At 40.2% G+C, this 19,001-nt stretch overlaps 3 protein-coding genes across 4 annotated transcripts; all 3 read right to left on the bottom strand.

Moving 5' to 3' along the window:
- Positions 1 to 3,559: 3,559 nt before the first annotated feature.
- Positions 3,560 to 7,275, bottom strand: LOC133010197 (protein AMBP). 2 transcript variants are annotated; one of them, XM_061077803.1, is made up of 10 exons: positions 7,037 to 7,275; positions 6,347 to 6,486; positions 5,805 to 5,881; positions 5,546 to 5,662; positions 5,145 to 5,246; positions 4,628 to 4,683; positions 4,428 to 4,512; positions 4,158 to 4,325; positions 3,853 to 4,026; positions 3,560 to 3,737 (listed from the first exon to the last, which is right to left on the bottom strand). In XM_061077803.1, the coding sequence occupies exons 1-10, from the start codon at positions 7,157 to 7,159 to the stop codon at positions 3,712 to 3,714; spliced, it is 1,068 nt and encodes a 355-aa protein (XP_060933786.1). In that variant the 5' UTR covers positions 7,160 to 7,275; the 3' UTR covers positions 3,560 to 3,711. The 2 variants fall into 2 exon arrangements, with proteins under 2 accessions (XP_060933786.1, XP_060933704.1); XM_061077721.1 differs by having other exon boundaries at positions 4,428 to 4,515; positions 7,037 to 7,274.
- Positions 7,276 to 7,875: 600 nt separating this feature from the next.
- LOC133003422 (protein AMBP-like) lies at positions 7,876 to 10,917 on the bottom strand. The gene is made up of 7 exons (XM_061073155.1): positions 10,737 to 10,917; positions 9,948 to 10,093; positions 9,631 to 9,707; positions 9,366 to 9,485; positions 8,790 to 8,891; positions 8,593 to 8,642; positions 7,876 to 8,487 (listed from the first exon to the last, which is right to left on the bottom strand). Exons 1-7 carry the CDS (start codon positions 10,854 to 10,856, stop codon positions 8,425 to 8,427), a joined length of 678 nt encoding a protein of 225 aa, XP_060929138.1. The 5' UTR covers positions 10,857 to 10,917; the 3' UTR covers positions 7,876 to 8,424.
- Positions 10,918 to 11,825: 908 nt separating this feature from the next.
- On the bottom strand, positions 11,826 to 15,780 carry ptgdsa (prostaglandin D2 synthase a). Its single transcript, XM_061071483.1, has 6 exons — positions 15,565 to 15,780; positions 13,472 to 13,611; positions 13,199 to 13,275; positions 12,477 to 12,587; positions 12,285 to 12,386; positions 11,826 to 12,158 (listed from the first exon to the last, which is right to left on the bottom strand). Exons 1-6 carry the CDS (start codon positions 15,658 to 15,660, stop codon positions 12,127 to 12,129), a joined length of 558 nt encoding a protein of 185 aa, XP_060927466.1. The 5' UTR covers positions 15,661 to 15,780; the 3' UTR covers positions 11,826 to 12,126.
- Between the last annotated feature and the right edge of the window lie 3,221 nt (positions 15,781 to 19,001).

The following is a 19,001-nucleotide window of genomic DNA, read 5'->3' as shown; positions in this document are numbered from 1 at the left end:
GCGTCTTTTATACCACCTGGGGAAAGGAATGTGCCGGGTCGCCTATTGAGTCTGTCTGGCTGTGTCACCGAGTAGTCATACACCAGTGTGTGTGCGTGTGTGTGTGTGTGTGTGAGTCAAAGAGAGGTCAGTCAAAGAGAAAAGGGTTAGAGCATCACACACTGTGCAGAGAGACAGTGGAGGGTTGAGGTCACTTGGTGAAGGGTCATGTGGTCTGGATTGACTTGAAAACATTTATGGCCACACGCTGACTGTATAGGAACACAAATATATAACACACACACACACACGCACACGCCAACGCCCCTGCACTTAAAAGACCCTCCGTGGAAGTGGATGGATTATAATGCAGAGCTCAGCACCTTTAGCAGCTACGTGAGGCGCATACACACACACACTCGCACACAAAGGGGAGAAAGGAGATTCTTTCAGCTGCTTCTCTAAGGTTGAAAAACACTAGAACTTCTCCACAGGTAGAAAACAACTCATTACAAGCACTTTCATTCTTAAATCGATAATCCTCCACTCGCTGGAGTGGGACTTTGGATGAGGTAAGCTGCCACTGACTAGTCTGGCATCCATCTAAGTGGGTGTGTAAGTTGTGACTAGTGATAGATGCAGAATGTGACATTTATATGAACAACTTGCGTGTTTATACGGTGAAAAACCTATGATTCTCCGTTAATAAAGTTTTTGTGTTTGATGCAAAGAAAAAAAGAGGGTGGGATTAAATGATTTGAAATAAACACAAGTATACAATATTTTAATTGTGTCTCTGTCTTTTGTATTTTCTGTTTTATCCGTTCTTGTTTTGTTTTTCCTTTGGCATGTTTGCAAAGTTCTTTAGCGCATTTATGTTGTTTCTAATGTGCAGTAGAAATAAATCTGACTTGACTTGACCATGCATGTAATAGTTAATAAATTAATTAGTGGTGAGAACTCTTACTACAGTATTCCTTATTAGAGGTTGTTATGATACATCAGCAGGATTTTCCATTTAAATGTCACATTTATCTTATTTTTTTATACGACTTCTAACATTTCAATGATTTTCTTGCTCTCTTTGCAAAGTTTAACTCTTTTGCTAAATGTTTTTCTGGAATCTGTCTGGTTCTGGAACAAAACGTCTGCTCGGATCTCAGGCTTTTCCTCAAGGGACACAGATGACACAGCTGGGATTTAGGGGAGGGGGCTAGCAGGGTCTTTAAATGCTGGGGGGGGGCTGCCAGTTGGTCAGCCATGTAATCAGAGTTGAACTTGAAGAAGGAAAGAAAGTGATGTCCAGCACAAGATGTGTGTGTGAGGTGGGGGGGGGAGGGTGGTCTTCTGTGGGAAGGACAATAGTCAGTGGCAGCAGCAGCTGACCAGAATCCCTTCTTCTTTTGTCATCCTGCATAATGACATCTCCACCACACACACTGTCTCTCCCTCTCCCTCCCTCCCTCGCTCCCTCCCTCTTTACCAATTCCTGCTCATCCTTCTTCCATCACCATCCTCTCTCTCTCTCTCTCTCTCTCTCTCTCTCTCTCTGCACCTCTCTCTCTCTCGCTCTGCATCTCTCTCATGCCTCTTTCTTGAAATCAATTTTCTCTTTTCACAAAACATGTGTTTTTATCATTACATATGATAATGTCTTTAAAATTTGTCTTGTAAATGTTTCTTCGTATGTGTTCATATACGGGTTTGTACATATACATGTGTGTGTGTTTTGTAAGGAATGTAACCCCGGAGACACTGTCCAGACTCAGTAAATATCTCGGCCACAGTCCATATGTTCAGTGTTTATGTCCAGCTCCCATCTGTGTGCAGCCTGTGTGTAATGACATCTGTTTCACTTTAATCACGAAAGAGACATCACTTCACTGATAAGCCCGACAGAGCACAAATACATTCAGCAAGTACTTGTTCTGCATAAAAACGTCCTGTATGCCTTATCATTATCATTATATAGTACTCTTTAATACTCATGCACTAATGTGTTAGCAGTATTTGAATGTTTTATTTGGCTGAGATTGAGTAGTTATAGCTTTAATTGCTTCTAATATAGATTTACAAGTACAATACTTGCAACAATAAACAATATCCACACACTCATTCGTTTCGGCTGCTAGAAGAGAAGTGGTCCCAGGAGATGGAACCGGAGAAGGTGTCACAGTCAGTGGACGTGTGAAGGCCTGGGTGAGGGTGAACCAGGCTTTCTGCAGAGCATGGGGAAATCTGGAGGCCTGTGTGTGTGTGTGTGTGTGTGTGTGTGTGTGTGTGGATGTTCTTGAAAGTTAATAAAAAAACTTTTCTTTCCTTCTAACCTGTTTCCATTTCAGAGGAATCAGAAGTCTGAACATCAGTCGTCCTGCAGAGCACATCACACGGTGGAGCCGACAGCATTTTTTTAAAGTAGAAGTGATTCTGATGGCGAGTATCTATCGGTCGGTGAGATATCGCTCAGAGAGACGAGCAGAGGTCAGCAGATGATGAGACAAACCAGCTGAAGGGCTGAGGGGATTTTCTTCCTGTCTGTAGCTCGGCCGTCCGTGTAAGGTACTGGAAAGTTTTGTGCATGACCGATTGAAGTTATCGCTTCCTCTCAGTCTTCGTGGGAACCTGCTGAATTTCTTTTCCTCTTCTCACTCTGTCTATTCTCGTGGTGTAAGAAAACCGAGGTGTCAGAGTTTGTCCCACTGAATGTGCATGAATGTGTGTGTGCTACAAACCAGAGAAGTATGTGCCTGTGATTATCCGTGTGTGTGTGTGTGTGTGTGTTTGCACTTGTTTGGTTGCCCCCCTCCCTCCCAGCGCCAGGTGATATGGCCTGGTACGGAAGGTCACCGCCGTGATGTCACTTCCCCTTCCTCTCCGGATATTCCCAGCATTCTACTGCCAGCAACCGGGAACTCTGGGAACTAAGAGCAGGAAGCCTGGCTCCTTCGCAGGAGCAAGAGAGAGAGAGAGAGAGTGTGTGAGTGAGAAAAGAGAGAGCGAGAGCTAGCACAGTGATGAGGTTATATGTTGATGTTACAGCAGTGAATGACTCATTTACTGTAAAAGAAACATAAACAGTGAGGAGAGAGTTAAAATGGACAGAGATGCACTAATTACACAGGGATGAGGAAGTGTGCTGTTGTGTATTGTTTTTATCTTTTACTGTGTAAATGTGTGAATGTTGTTTTCACATAAGTATCACATTGAAACTGTGTGAAATACATGTGAATCATCTGTAAATAGACAAATATCTCCCCCTACTGGTTATATTCACACAATGACATGCTGCACATTTTGCATGTACCCACAGACCCAAGAGATTTATATAATAATAATAATAATGGTTTGAGGTGTTGTTATTGCCCCGGATAAGGAAATACGTCAATTTTTTATATGTAATGAGGGAAATGCAGGAGTAGATATTTAGTTTTGTAGATAAACGCACAGTATGTTAACCCCTCCATATACCATAACAGCAAAAAACAGCAATAATAGATAGAGAACATAAAGAAATCAACTATATTTAATCTTTTACAGGTGAGTTCTCTAGAAAGCAACTTGAAACAATAAAAAACACCAGTCAAACTGATCATGTCTTTTTATTAGTGATCGGTTTTTATGTGACTTCTCATATTTGAAATGCACTGGGACACTTCTTTATTGTGCTGTTGGCTCAAGTCTCTGCTCAGTGTGACGAGTTCAGACGAGCTGAGATGTTTCTCCTCTTCTCGCTCAACTTGCAGTCAGGAGCTCTCCATCTGCCAAAGAGAAGAAAGATGGGTTTTCCATTGGCTGGTGTCTGTGTCTGCTTCTATTTACAATCTGCTCTTGGTTGCTATTCTGCATTTTCTGTATTTCTATCGGACGTCTCACCATCTTTAACCACGCCGCAGTACTCCTGACACTCTGCCCTGCTGTAGAACTGGTTGGCGTTGGCCTGGCAGATGCCGTCCTTGTAGGGCATGCATGTACCAGTGACGGAGTCGAAGGCCCAGATGGTCGGCTGACCTGTGCAGGGCTCGGGGTCCATGGGCAGACGGCATACAGCTGCAGAGACAGAGCAGATCAGATACTTGCACCTATTCAACTTTCCCCAAGTCATCTCACTGTATTCTGGTTCAGTGGATGTGCTTTGACACCGATGCTCTGTGTGATGCGTGTGTTTTTCCCCTCCTCACCCTCAGTGCGACATCTCTGCAGACACTCTCTCATAGTTTCAAAGTTGTTCTGGTTGCCCAGACACCCTCCGTAGGTGAAGAGCTCACAGCGCATCGAGGTGGAGTTGTAGAAGTAACGCCGAAAGAACCCAAAGCAGGGTCCGGACTCTGGTGCCGCTTTGCAGGCCTCTGAGGAGGCAGAGTCGTGGATGAAGGGGTGGAATGGAAACAGTCATTACAACAAAGAGAGAGAGAGATCTAGTTGTGTCGTTATCAAAGCTCATTTCTTACCGCTGTCATTGAACAGAGGTGACATATCCCCGGATCCCTCCTCCTCTGCAGGAGCCAGAGACGGCACCACCTGTCTCCTCAGCCGCTGCTGCGACACACACACCCTGGTGTTATCTGGGCTGTTTCGATTTTTTTGATTTCTTTCATTGAATTAATTTGTTATCTTGACTTTTGTGTTTTGAAAAGTGTATATTTATTACTTTTTTCTCTGGCTGAGATGGTGGTTCGTTCACCTGCTCTCCAGGAACACAGTCACCTACACAGAGAAATAAAAACACATCATTAGGCTCCTTTAACATCTTCATTTGTCTTTTGTGTTTTTGTTGTGTTTACATTTTGTGTTGTCTGGTAGAGAAACATCTCTTTCCCAATGAAATGAAAGTCACCCATGACTTTTTGTCTTTATGCATTATTATGCATTATGCAGAGAGCGAGGTTCAGGAGCTGAAACTGTCCGGCTTTAATATGTGTGACAATTGTCCTGAACTTTTCAAGCTTTTATTTTTTCACACTCTAGATTAATGTCGACTTCATAACATGGGTAGAATTTCTCTTTTGGAGGATTTCTTCGACTGAAGTGATCAGTGTTTGGTACCGAAAGTGTTCACAGTAAAATCAAGGAATAATTGCATTTTGTTGACTTAAATGTCAATATTAAGTAGTTTAGGTGAAATGTCAATAGTATTGAGATAAATATGTGTTTCTGAGTTGTGTTACCTTTGTCCTGCTTGATGATAACGGTGTCGTCACTCATTCCCTGTTGTCTGACCAGAGTTTTGAAGTCATCCAGCACAGTGTCTCTCACAGACATCGTCCGACCTGAAGAGGTAAGAATAGAACCCAGTGTTGAGGGTTTGAGGGAGAAACATCTTCTCAGATTCATCCACTAATCACCGTCACCTAGTTAATTCTTAATGAAACGACAGATTTCACTTTGTAGTCAAAGTCTGCAAACTATCATCATAAAGTCTTATTATTCATCTTTATCTTTACACAGGAAGATGGAGTAGTCTCCCATAAATCTGAAAAACAATAACACCAATCAATACTATTCCATCACTTTTATAATAACAGCAAAAATACAACAGTGGAAGAAAGAGATATCTGTTTTCGCTCACTGTACAGCTTGAGTGAGGTGCTGTTCTCCCCCGATGCTTTCAGTTTGCTCATTATTATTATGGCATACTCGTCGTAGTTGGTGTGAACCACGTAGGCGTCCACGTCTGCGTCCCACCCTGCAGGAGAGAGAGAGAGAGAGAGAGAGAGAGAGAGAGAGAGAGAGAGAGAGAGAGAGAGAAAGAGAGAGAGAGGGTGAAGACGAGCATAACTTCATCAGATTGAACTTAAACAGACTGAGAGAGAGAGAGAGACACCTACTGTCAATATGGTAGAAGATTCGTCCTGGTGTGCTGGTTAATTCATATTCTCCAGACATCTCCACACATGTTCCATGTCTACACACACACAAACACACACACGCGCAAAATAGAAGAGAACAACACATTTTATGTTTGCATGTTTCATGTTCACAACTTTGATTTCCTCTTTGCATCATGTATAATGTATCGAGAGCATCCCACTAACTCTGTCTAATCAAACATCTAAATATATGGGATGAAATCAACTACAGATTCTGCCTGTATATTTATATATATAAAACGCTATCCCCATGTAATGATATGTTTGATATTGACATAGTTTTTCCATCTGATTTCTACCAATTTAGCCTCAGTTCCCTAAACTATTTCATGACTGTTGCTGAAATTTTATGTCGCAATAATTGCATAATATTTGTCAGATACTTTTCTTATTTGAATCTGTTTGATGAGCAACTATATCCTTTGAAATAGTTCATATTTCCCTGTGTATGTGTGTGCGTGTGTGTGTGTGTGAATGAGATACACACTCTTGTCACCAACCTGAGTTTAGATTTTGTCACCTTGAGTTTGTTTCCAATGTCTTTTTCCAGAACCAGTTTACCAATGGCTGCATCTGCCCTGTGACTCTGCATATGGGGGCAGCTGCTCGTCACAGCAACATCATGCCATGTTCCCACAAACTGTTTAAAAAGTGAGGACATTAAAGTTAGCTATTTGAAAAGAAATCATGTTGAACCAATCTAGAACACACACGTTCAAAGCGCTGAAAATAAGCATGGCTGTTGCCCTGGATCAATAAAACCTCTGCAGGGGGAACTTTACCCTCAGATTTTTTTATTCTTAACTGAAAAATTGCAGATTTTAAGTAACAGATAAGGGACGTATACGTTTTATTCAACACAGACGTGATATGATCAATTAATGCAATACAATTACCCGAGTTTAATGCATTTATACGTTACTTTTCCACCATGTAACTAAACTTTTAAAACATTTTTGATGCTTAAGAATTGGAGGTTTTATTTTCTGTCTGTCAATATGTCGACAGTTGTCATTTCATCCATAAATTGTTAATAAATGTATGTAGAACACAGAGGAAGTTCAAAAGTGCCTTTAAGTACTTCTACATTTAAACTTAATTTACTGAATATATACATTTAAAGTAACAGAATATTACAAACAAAGGAGTAAACAAAATAAAAAGCAAAACAGCAGATGTCAGCCGCTCACCCGGTTCAGATCAAAGTTCTCCTGAGTTGGGTAAAGAGGTTCAGGGAGCACAGGGAGGCCCTGGAGGGAGCAGGTCCAACCCAGGAGCAGCAGAGGAACCAGAACCACTGTTGTCTTCATCATATCAGCCGTCTGTCCACTTGTCTCTAAGAGGATAAAAGTCTGACACAGTGAATCCCAGGAAAAAGTTTCAGCTCTTCAAAAGGAGGACAGGACATTGACCTGTTTTGTGTGTGTGCTGCGGCCCCCGCGTGTACACAATCCAACAAACCAGAAGAAAACAAACAAGTTACAGAGCAAAGTTCTGCTTGTGTGCGTCTTTCTGTCTGATTCGCCCGATCAGCTGACCTCTTCAACAACATCAACAAATCCATATATGTCTTCATCTAATGAGCAACGGCCACAGGATCATTTATCCTGTTATATCCACACATCACAAACAATAATTCTGGTTTTCGAGAGAAAAAAAGCTTCTTCTCCAATTTTCTGAAGCAATGACATTATTTTCAAAAAATTAAGTACATTTTCTGAATGAGCAAGACAACTTTCTGTTTTTGAGAAAAAAAAACTGCTTTTTTCAGAAATAATATAATTTCTGTTTCCATGAGGAAAGAAGGTCTGCTCTGTTTTTCTGAATCAATTTAATAATATCCTGCTTTCATGAGAAAAACCTCCTGCTAAATATTTTTTTAATTATCAAGATAATTTTTCCCTTTTCATTAGAAAGAAAATCCTTAATTTGTCTGAATAAACAAACCAATTTTACATTTTTATTCATAATAAGTTAATTCGGAAATAAAATCTTTATTTCTACCCCAAAAATAAATAAGAAATACAAATTCAATTCAGTTCTTTTATTTAGAATACATACTTACAAAGTGGCATGGCATGATGTCAAAATACACAGCAGAAAGGCATGAATAGTTCTATGGGATGTTCCAGTAGTTTTTTATTTATTTCATTTTCAGTATTATCTGAAAGGTCAGTTGCACTCAACGGAATCACCTTTTTGGCAAAGCAGCTACATCACAGATTCATTTTAACAAACCCAACGTTTTGTATCCATAAGAAATCTGGAATAAAGATGTTTAATCAATTAAGGAAATTGTTTTTCTTGCTCAGTTGATTTGATTTGATGAGTCATTGATCGTGTGACCTCAGGATCGTGTGATGATCGTCCTCCTCAGTCTGTCGACGAGACTTCTCATCTTGTATCACTTAACAAACATTTATTAATGTGCTCAAATTCCACAGAAATGCAATGTGTTATATTTTACACTTTTTTTAACGTAAAAACAATAATACAGACAGTCACCATGCCTCTCTCCATAGTTGTACATTATCAGAATTTGTTTTCTAAAATAAAAATAAAAGGTTCTCTCCGATGTTCAGATATAATGAGAGTCCACAGGCGACACCACATTTCTCTTGGACTTCTTGGGAGCAGAAATCTGAATGATGGATGCACAAGAATCCCAAAACATGTGAATGAGCACTTTTCATTTGCAGACACAGATGTGTGGTTTCAATATCTGCATGTGACATTTCTGGTTTACCTGATGCTCAGTAGTGGGCTCTGGCTCCCGCGCACGTGGAGCACACTCATCTGGGAAGACAGGAAAGAGGCAGAAGAGGGTTATTTGTCATACATTTATCTATGTAAAAATAAATAAATATAAATCGTAACTTGAATCTAATACCTGCAGCACAGGCATGTCAGTGGCCAACTGAGAAAACATATCATTAAAAGTACCTTTTTTGTGATTCTTGATGATGGCCTCATCACTCAGTCCATGTCGTCTCACCAATGTTTTGTAGTTGAGGCGCACGGCAGGAGTCACATCCACAGTCCGACCTGAAGAACATCAGTAACACACACTGGTTTAAATATCCAAGGAAAAAACTAAAACACTGAACTGTGCTGTGCCCTTCGCCACAAACTGAGACTCTGACACATGCAGAACCGAGATATGGAGTCGCTGATGGGCGACTAAATGAAACACCTTCATTAAAATCAAGATTTCTCCAGGTTTTTGTTCAGTTTTAAAAGCAATTTAATTCTGACTTGAAACCAGAGCTTAAACGAACGTTTATTTATTGATGGTCATTGGATGATTTGTTGTTTGGTCTTTTAATTAAGACTCAAACTGATAAAACTACTAATAACTATTAATATTAGCAGCTAAAACCGATTGTACTTTCATTATCTGTTAATCACTGATTTGTTGTTTGGTCTTTTTTAATTTTCTAAATCTTAAACTGATGAATTGATTATTAAAAAATATTGGTAGCTAAAACTAATGATTACTTTCAAGATTGTGTTACTCACTGTAAAGTTTGATGATGGTGGTTTCATTTCCCGATGGTTTCTCTGTGCTCAGCAGAAACATCAACGCGAACTCATCGTAGTTGGTTTCAACCACGAAGGAATCTACATCAGCATCAAACCCTGCAGAGAGGACAGAGTTCAACGGGGGACAGATCTGTGGACACATCTTAGTAGAAGATTTACCAAACATGCTGCATTGAAGTTTTAACCAAAACCTTGTCAATGAGGTGTGAAATATGCTGAATGAAGAAGCTAAGAAACATACTGAAATTACGGTGGAAGAATCGTCCTGAAGTGTCGGTCAAATGGTAAACTGTGGACTTCTGCTGACACGAGCCATTCCTGTATCCAGGGGAACACACACACACACACACACACACACACACACACACACACACACACACACACACACACACACACACACACACTCACACTCACACGCACACGCACACGCACACGCACACGCACACGCTCACGCACACGCACACGCACACGCACACGCACACACACACACACACACACAGATAAACAGGTGACACTGAGTTTAGCATTGTCCAATCTGTGTGTGTGCTTGAGTCTGACCTGACAGAAGTTGCCGTCATTGTGAAGTTGCCCTGAGAAGCAACACGTTGCAGCTGCAGTGCCAGGACGACAGGGTTCCCCCTCTTCCGCTGCATGTAGTAGGGACAGGTGGAGACCACCGCCACCTCGAACCAGCGCCCCATGAACTGCAGGGAGCACGGGGACATTTACTAGTTACATGGACATAATATGATATCATCTAAAGCACATGGAAGGGAAGACAGATTGCTACATGTGCTTGTCCTCAACTAGAACAAAACTCTGATATCTCAAAGACAGTCAGGATATAGTCTGCAAATATTGATTTATAGTGGAATTGAGCTTGAAGGACACAGAAGCATCACGTGATGACAGGGAACACACTATCAAAATTATTGTATATATCATATCATTTAGACAAAATGAATAACTACATTTGAAATAATAAAAGCACACAAAGAAAGTTCACTTGACAAGATGAGAAAGTGTTAACATTTTGTATATAAAAGCTGGAAGAAAGATGAGAAAGATAAAATATGAAACGAGGAATTTGTATAATGTCCCAAATAAATGAAATAACTGGAATGGATTTTAGTAAAGTGCATAACTCCGGTGTGATAAGGAAATGGAAGGAAAAAAACAACTGCATGTGCCCATTAATCCTCATTGACCCTAAAATGTGGGTTCTTCTCGGGCCCAGGACCCCCCCACTAAGGTTAGTGGAAATCGGTTTGGTAGTATTTGTTTAATCCTGCTAAGGTACAACAAACATGGGAGAGAGCTCCATGTCAGAGGTGAAGAGTCACTCACCTGGTCCAGATGGAAGTCCTCCTGTGGGAGGGGGGGAGTTGCTGGGAGTGTGTGGACCCCCTGCAGGGTCCAGATGGACCCCAGGACCAGCACAGAAACCAGACTCACTGCGTTCTGCATCCTGTCTGTCTGCCTGAGGCTCTGTCCCTCACTGACCTCCCGTCTGTCCACCTGAGGCTCCGCCCCTCACTGACCTCCTGTCTGTCTGTGTGAGGCTCCGCCCCTCACTGACCTCCTGTCTGTCCACCTGAGGCTCCGCCCCTCACTGACTTCCTGAAAAAAAGTTGGGATCAGACCTTTATCTGCCTTTGTGTGTCTCTTGTGCGTGTGTGCATGTGATAGTGTGTTTGTTCCTGTGACTAATCAGTGAATCGCTGGACTTCAGAATTTGTCTCTAAAACAAACAACCAATCAATACCTGGCAGAAGTGGACGGCTGATACTTAGTAGGGTAAAAGGCTGCAGCGACGGAGACAGAGACGGACATTTTCAATAGTTTCTTCTTTGACAGAGAGGAAGAGGGCGGGAAATAATTATAGTTTTATGTAATTAATGTAGAGGTCACAGAGATCAAATTGATGTGTGGTAAAATCTGCCCCCTGGTGTTCATGTTGGAGTTAGGCCCTGATTTGGTTTCCTTCAGGTGACCCTACACAGCCAACAGATACACACTGAGCCTCTGTACACACATGGTTCACACATGGTACACACATGGTAACACATGGTAACACATGGTAACACATGGTAACACATGAACAAAGGGGATCTGACGCCACTCACAGGCGACTCCTTGAAACGCACGCTCTCCTTATGACTTCTGCAGTTGTGAGGAAAAGAAGAGTTCCTTGAACATAAAAAAAAATCAATGAAATAAAATCAACAAAACAAAACGCAAAAAAATAACTCGATTTAAACTAAACTCTACAAAATATCAATTAAAAAAATCAACTAAATACATCAATAAAACAAAATGAAAAAAACATATCAACTAAACAAAAATGTATCAAACAAATCAATTGAAAAACCTCAAAATGTATCACAAATCTACCAAATAAACATCACAAATCAATAAAGACAAAATAACATCAGAAGTTTTTCTATTTTCTATTTCTTTATTTAACTACGTAATCACAGCAGAACAATACAAATGAAGTAAAACGTTACATAAAATATGTTTTAGAAGAGGATTCATAAATGTATCATTCATCATGTTTGCAGCCAGAAAGAGGATTTTTACTTTTCTGTACTTCAGAGAAAAGCAGAAAACACTTGATCTGAGGTACTCGAGGGAACCTGGAGGCAGAAACAGAAACACACACTCACACACACACTCACACACACACGTGAATCTGAGATGAACTGCCTTTGGTTTCCAAAAGAAACAGATCGACCTAACGTCCAGATGCAGAGGGGGGGCAGTTTTCTGTGGGCAAGAAAAACACAGACACATAAATTAGAAAATGGTGATTTCATTCCCCCTGTTTTATGCATGTGTGTGTGTGTGAGTGTGCATATTGTGTATAAATGTGTGTGTTATTCCCTGGTTTACCTGCTGGAGGTGGAGTCAGAATAGATTCTCTGGATAAACCTCGGGATGAGGCGAAGCCTTTAAACCTCTGAATGATATCGATCTTCAGTCTGAGAGAACGACCTGCAGAAGCAGATGAGCAGCGGCGGTGAAGCTCAAATATGCAGCTCAGATTAAAATATATTTATGTGTGTATGTGTGTGTTTATCTCACCGTAAAGGGCCACCTGTGTGTACTCTCTGTTAAAAACCTTGTGTTTGAGAACCACAGCATATTCATTGTAGTTTGTGTCCACCACTGTGACGTCCTTCACCATGTTATGGCCTGACAGAAAAAATACAGCATTTAATATTTTACTTAACCAGAAAAAATTTTGATAATATCGGCATGGATTTGCAATTCATTTCAAATTTACAGTCAGCTTCACTAACCGAATGCGTCAGAAACCGACTATTATCTTTGATATGATACACATGCAAACTATATATTTTATTGCAATTAAAAAGGAATAAAATGTATATAATTTAAAAAGCAGACTTTAGGTCAAAAAAGCAGCAATTAACAAATTTAAAATACATGCAAGTACATAAAAAAAAAAAAATTCGATGCAAATCAACACTATAAAAATGTGCTTGGTTATTTTTTGTGTAAAGTCTAAACAACAGACGTCTATATGCGTTCTTGTGTTTATTGCACAAAAACATACTGTTGCACTTTGTAACATTTTTCTTCTTATTCTCAGGTTCAAACCAGAAACTTGTCTTCACAGTAAATACAAATCTACCGTTACATTTACTCGCTTTACGTATTATCACATGACTAGGGAGTCACGGCCGACATCTGTGAGCTCGTACTGTTGATCCAGAATCTCGGCTGCAGACGCCCGTCAAATATTGACCCTATCGCAGGATGAGTAGATCCACAGAGAGACTTACGTGTGCTGAAGTAGGTGAACTGTCCAGGAACAGTGGTCCTCTCATAGTGGTAGGATTTACTCTGACAGCCCCACGGCCTGCGGCACACACAGGAAACACAATGTTCTCCAACATCCCTCAAACCTCTTCACTCATCTGTGTGCTTCCCTCCCTTCTTTGACTAACACACGCTGCTGTGTAAAGAAACATGGACTCTACTGTATAATATGACCATGTATAGACTGTGCTCAAACATGTCACCCCCCCCAAACACACAAACACACACAGACTCACATGGAATCCCACATGGTGAGGTTAACGTTGCCGTTGGGCAGCGCTGCGATGATGCCCATGGAGGCTTTCGTCTTGTCTCTGTATGGGGCAAAACTTGGAGCGTCATAGGCCAGACCCACACGGTACCATTTCCCTGCAAACTAAACACACACGTACACACAAATGTAAGTTTACACACTAAAGATCTGTGAGTGTCTTTTACTTTATACCGTACATTACATCACATGAAGTATTTTTGGACTCTCAATCCATTTCTGCAGTATTCTGGTTTGTACTACTCTGTATGACTTTTGCCTGCAAACTATGTTGTACTATGTACTTCATAGTTTAACAGATTTTGTAGTTCTTTAAAGATGTTTATCTGCCACACATATATACAAACGTGGGGGGGAGGTTTATCAGGGATAAAAAGGTTATTAAGTAAGGGATAAAGACACATGGTTGTAATGATAAGATAAATATGGTTGTAATACAATAATAATACACATTTTATCAAAAATATTATATGCAATAGTAAAATAAGAATAAAATAATAACATGTACAGACAGAATTGAAGAGATATATAAAGAATGTCACATATTTGCATGATATGTTGTGGGTTATTATTATTAAAATCATTATTATTGTTGTTGTTTTTGATGATGATAATAAAAGGAGATATCAATGATAATAAAATAAAAAAATATAATATATAAATACATTTTATAAATATAAGAATAAAACAATTTTAAACCAAACCAAAGCTTGTTGTTGTAGCTCACGTAGTGGAGAACAGACGATTAGATGACGAAGATACTTAATTAAATTAGAACGTAATACTAATTGGTCTAATGCATCATTTGTTTAAGTCTTTTTATGACATATTTTTGATGTTGAAAAACAAAACATCAGTAGATTTGTCTGTTCATGTGCGTGGACTTGGACTTTTTTTCCCTTCTATCGGAAAATCTGCCATTTTGTGGCTGTTTTGCACGTAAACATACATTTACACAAATCTTTATTTTTAGCGCAAGTCAACAAAGGGAGCAACAAGGGAGCTGTGTTCATGTTTCCGACACTACTGTGAACCACCGTGTTTCTTCATATCTGTACATCCTGTGAATCCTTCAAAACACAGACTGAAGGAGGGAATGTGATCTGAACATCCTGACTTTAGCTAATGAGGAATAAACAAATACAAAAAGTATGTGAGGGATAAACAAAAACAAAAAACTACCTGACAGATTAAGAAAAAATTTGGTGGAAGGATGTGACATGGCTCAGGGAAAAATCCACTACATTTTGGATCAGGGGGCAGATCTGGGAATTTCTTTACATTTGTTTTAACGTTGAGAGGTAGAGCGTTTCTCAACATTTTCTTTAATTTCTCAGAGAATTGGATCACGTTCATGGATCTTCAAGAAATAAACAGGCAGGTTTAGGGCACTGATATTTATAAATGTGTTAAATTTGGTGCAGATCCAAGCAAAGATATGGACCCAGTGAATTTAAATTAAGTTTCCTGGGGGGGAACTGTTGGGCCTCAATGTAGGTATGAAGTCCACTGAAAACGATGATTCGACTTTGTAGATTAAAAAAAAAACTGAGAACGTCACAGGCAAAAAGTCCAGGTTTTTCTTTTGCCAAAAATGGAAAGTCCCACTATCGGGATCATTCAAATGCCTCAGAGATAAATCCAGTTGCTGAACAAACAGGTCACGGGAAACAAGGGAAGATGTTCCTTCTCATATTCACTACGTGTCTCTGCCATGTCAGAGCAACATCTCTCAACCTCCAGTGTATGATCACAACAGAATTAAACAAATGTATTAATCACAACAATTTGTGATTCAACTGCTACTGATGAAGAGGAGGAGGAGGAGGAGGAGGAGGAGGAGGAGGAGTGACATTAAACCGATGACTGTTTGAGAACAGTTACTCACATGATGACCTTAAACAAACACACACACAGTGTTCACCTGATAAACAACAACCAGTGAGAACACCAACACAGAAGTTCTTCACTTACTACACTGATTTAAAAACTGTACATTACAAACATAAAAAACTGTATGATTGTGAGTTTGTGTGAGTCTCTGTGTGTGCATCTTACCCTCTGCAGGTTGAAGTCTCTCTGTGGCTTCACATCAGCGTCCACCACCATCATCAGGCACGTCACCATGACAACTGCCAGCACCGTGGTCCTCATGGCTGCAGGTAGAAGAGAAGAGGCGAGGTGCAGAGAGGTTGAGAGAGGTTGAGAGAGGGTATCTGAGCGGAGCCTAAAGTGAACTGCAGGCAGTCAACACACAGGCACAGAGTGGCACAGCCTGAGGCAATGTTTGTTTTTGGGTCCTGATCCACCCACCTGCTCGCCAGCCAATCAGGACGATCAGGGAACAGTGGCCAAGTGTTGAAGACGTGTGGTTCCAGAACGAGCCGGACGTCCCGCAGGTTACAGGAATATGTCCGGCACGTGGTTGGTTGTAGCTTCGGCTGAGGATCAGTGAGTCTCAGCACGACCTTAGACAGAAGTTTCCCAACACTTCATCCCGCACTGAGGGACAAGGTGTTGATCAATTTGGACTTTCTACAAATAAGAATCATGTTCATTGCTGAAAAAAAACATATTCAGATGTAATCAGGTTATTTATTTAGATAGATGTAATTGTTTACACTATTGGGGATTTGAATCAGTAACAATGTAGCATATTATAGAAGTTTGTAAGTAACATTTTCAATTTCTCAAGTCCCCCAGATTTGTAAAAACAGTTCTTTTCCACCAGTTTGGAGGCACAAAGGTAAACACTGATAAAGTATTTAATCAATTATTTACTATAAAACAGTTGGTTAAATTAGTTTATTAATCTACGAATTCGTGGAGCTTGGGGCCGATTTGCAGGTTGAGTAAATATCAGAAATAGGCCAATGGGAAGGAGAGTAAATAATTATACACAGAGCATATGATCGATGTGTAAAAGTGGGTTTCGTTGGAGCTGTGTTTGACATGAGAACTCACCTATGAGATTTTTTGAGGTTTTGTCTTATTCATCAAGATAAAGATAAATATAAGAATCCAAATAATAATCATCTCAGATTTAACATCTCTTTTCTGTGAGTTTTCACCGGTTTAACCTAAATACACAGTTTTCCTGATGTTTTACAGAGTATGGTTTCGTCGTTGGACTTTCAACAGGCCATTTATACTTTTTTTAAATAACAGAATTGAGAGGATATTGAACAGACAATAATTTACTAAAACTTTAATAATATTTATTGGAAATTCCCTTACAGGAAGTTCAATATAGCCTAAAGTGACCTGCTTAACCAAAGCTTGGTTGCAATAATGGTACAGGGTCTTTCTAGGTAAATGACCGACCATGTAGCTTGTGCGGAAACCACGGAGTTGCTGCCAGAATGAAACAGCAAAGAGTCAACGTGGATTAGAGAAGAAAAGTGTCCAATCACAGAGCTGAAAAACAACCAGGGACCAAGAGAACAATTTAAATAGTTTTTATTAATAATGATTTTCCATTTGCAGCAGGGCTTTTATCTCATCTTCTTCAAATGCACGACGTATACAGCTCGCCTTCTGTGGACAAGAGGACATCAGTTTGTGTGTCTCACACTCACCTCACAGACCTCCCCTATATACACACACACGTACGCTCACACAGACACACACACACACAAACCAGTTTCCTTCTCTAGCACTTTTTTCTGAGGAACACGACAGCAAGAAAAAGACAAAAAGCGCAATAAGCAGGTTGAGTGATGTCGTTTGGAGACATGAGGAGACCAGAGAGACACTTGGACACAAAGTCCTCAGTTAGGGTTGTGATCTGTGGCCTGTCTGCAGTGTAGTGACCCTCACATAATAATCCTGAACCTCATTATTATTTTCATCTCAAGACTTCTCTTCACTGATCTCAGTATGAGACGCCTGAAAAATATTTTCACTTTCACTAGAGCTCAACTGAATAAACTTGAACATCAACACACACACTTCAATCACCACAGAGTGACACAACACACTATCTCAGGGTTTTTGGGGCGGGAATGAAATTGGTTTTTCATCTGTCGATTCATAATGCGAATAAAGTAAATGTACAAAGAAGCTGGGCAATAATAATTTGTTTGACAAACTCTTGAATCAAAAATGTAAAAGAAAATATTTTAAAGATTGGTGATATGTACAGGCAAACTGAAACATTAAAAAAAAACAAATTCTAAATTTGGAGAACGATTGACAGTGAAAATAAATCCACATTTTGGAAATACCTGTTAAATTTTGATTTAAATCGACACATTTATTTTCTGTTACAGTGTAATTTGATAGTTTATCCAATGGCTGCATGATAACACGATGGCTTCTCTTCAACTTTACTAAAAGTATAAGGGAAGTCACAGTGCCCCCATCTGGTGAAACAGGTGACTCGACGCAGCCTGTCCCACAGACCCTTCACTCACTGAAAGCCCTTTCCTGCGTTGACCTACAGCATCTGGGAAATGGTAAACAGGCCCCAGGCCAAACTCATCTAGCAAGGAAAGAGTCCTGGCTGGTTCCATGTGCCAAACATTTAGAATAAACAATAAAAAGAAATCAACTGTTTGATTGTCTTCCACTCACTTGTCCTCTTTTTATACCAAAGCCGCAAAAAAGCTGTAATTTCACGCAAAGAAAAGAAGAACGAACACAAATACCAGTGACACAATCAAAGGTATAATCAACAGTTTCTCAAAAATAATAATTTAAACTCATAAAAAAAACAACACAAAGAAAAGGAAACTTCTTATTCAGAGTGCTCGTCTACAGGCTGTGTAGTCACGCGCCCCCTGGTGGCCGGGGTTCGACAAGCGCAACCCCTCGGTCAGAAGCATCATAACAGCCAAACTACGTTCCCTTGGTAAATGACACTTTACAAAATCATCATCATCATCATTGGTCGCTCATTTTTTGCTTTTCAGACATTCGTGAGAACATTTCACACTCATCATTAAAGAGCGTGTGAGAGAGGGACTCAGAACTAAGACTACAGAGGAAGCAGGGATGATTCTCAATTTCTGTCAAATGGCTTTGTTGGTCTTTGATAAACAGCGTCAGCAGCCATCAAGGTCAACTGTGTCAGTCAGTGCAAACAAATGAATCAAAGTAAAGCCATGGAAACATACTGAGAGTCAAAAAGCATTGCCAGGGTAAAACGTACGAGGAATAAGAGCCAGACATAAAATGTTGGCAGCGACCTGCCTCGCTTTACAGCCACTGACTAAGGATGTGGTCATTTGCAAAGGTAAGGGAAAAAAGTAATTGCAAACTACACACAACGCACATCGGGAAGAGATACTTGAAAACAGATTCTGAGTTGGAGCTTTGGGTTGACAAAAGAATAAGGACAAACTTTTAAAGTAAGCCAATATTTCAAATATATTCAACTACTGTTTTTAACTTTTGTCTAGAGCAGACGTGGCAGAGAATAAGAATCCAGCCGAGGGAGAGGATCTAACCAGGGGTCGGGCACCTGGTCCCGGCTGGATCCTCTGACTGTGGCT

This window comes from Limanda limanda, chromosome 1 (assembly GCF_963576545.1).
Source record: "Limanda limanda chromosome 1, fLimLim1.1, whole genome shotgun sequence".
Lineage (NCBI taxonomy): Eukaryota > Metazoa > Chordata > Actinopteri > Pleuronectiformes > Pleuronectidae > Limanda > Limanda limanda.
The sequence above is the reverse complement of the archived record's forward strand: the minus strand, read 5'-3'. Positions and strand labels throughout refer to the sequence as shown.

Coding starts and splice junctions, on each gene's coding strand:
- LOC133010197 (XM_061077721.1), bottom strand. CDS start 7,159: ATGATGAAGACAACAGTGGTTCTGGTTCCTCTGCTGCTCCTGGGTTGG. Junction 6,487..7,036: donor AGAACTTTGATCTGAACCGG/GTGAGCGGCTGA, acceptor CTTTTTAAACAG/TTTGTGGGAACATGGCATGA. Junction 4,027..4,157: donor GCAGAGATGTCGCACTGAGG/GTGAGGAGGGGA, acceptor CTGTCTCTGCAG/CTGTATGCCGTCTGCCCATG.
- LOC133003422 (XM_061073155.1), bottom strand. CDS start 10,856: ATGCAGAACGCAGTGAGTCTGGTTTCTGTGCTGGTCCTGGGGTCCATC. Junction 9,708..9,947: donor ATGACGGCAACTTCTGTCAG/GTCAGACTCAAG, acceptor CCCTGGATACAG/GAATGGCTCGTGTCAGCAGA. Junction 9,486..9,630: donor ATTCTTCCACCGTAATTTCA/GTATGTTTCTTA, acceptor TCCTCTCTGCAG/GGTTTGATGCTGATGTAGAT.
- ptgdsa (XM_061071483.1), bottom strand. CDS start 15,660: ATGAGGACCACGGTGCTGGCAGTTGTCATGGTGACGTGCCTGATGATG. Junction 13,612..15,564: donor GAGACTTCAACCTGCAGAGG/GTAAGATGCACA, acceptor GTGTGTGTTTAG/TTTGCAGGGAAATGGTACCG. Junction 12,588..13,198: donor GTTCACCTACTTCAGCACAC/GTAAGTCTCTCT, acceptor TTTTTCTGTCAG/GCCATAACATGGTGAAGGAC.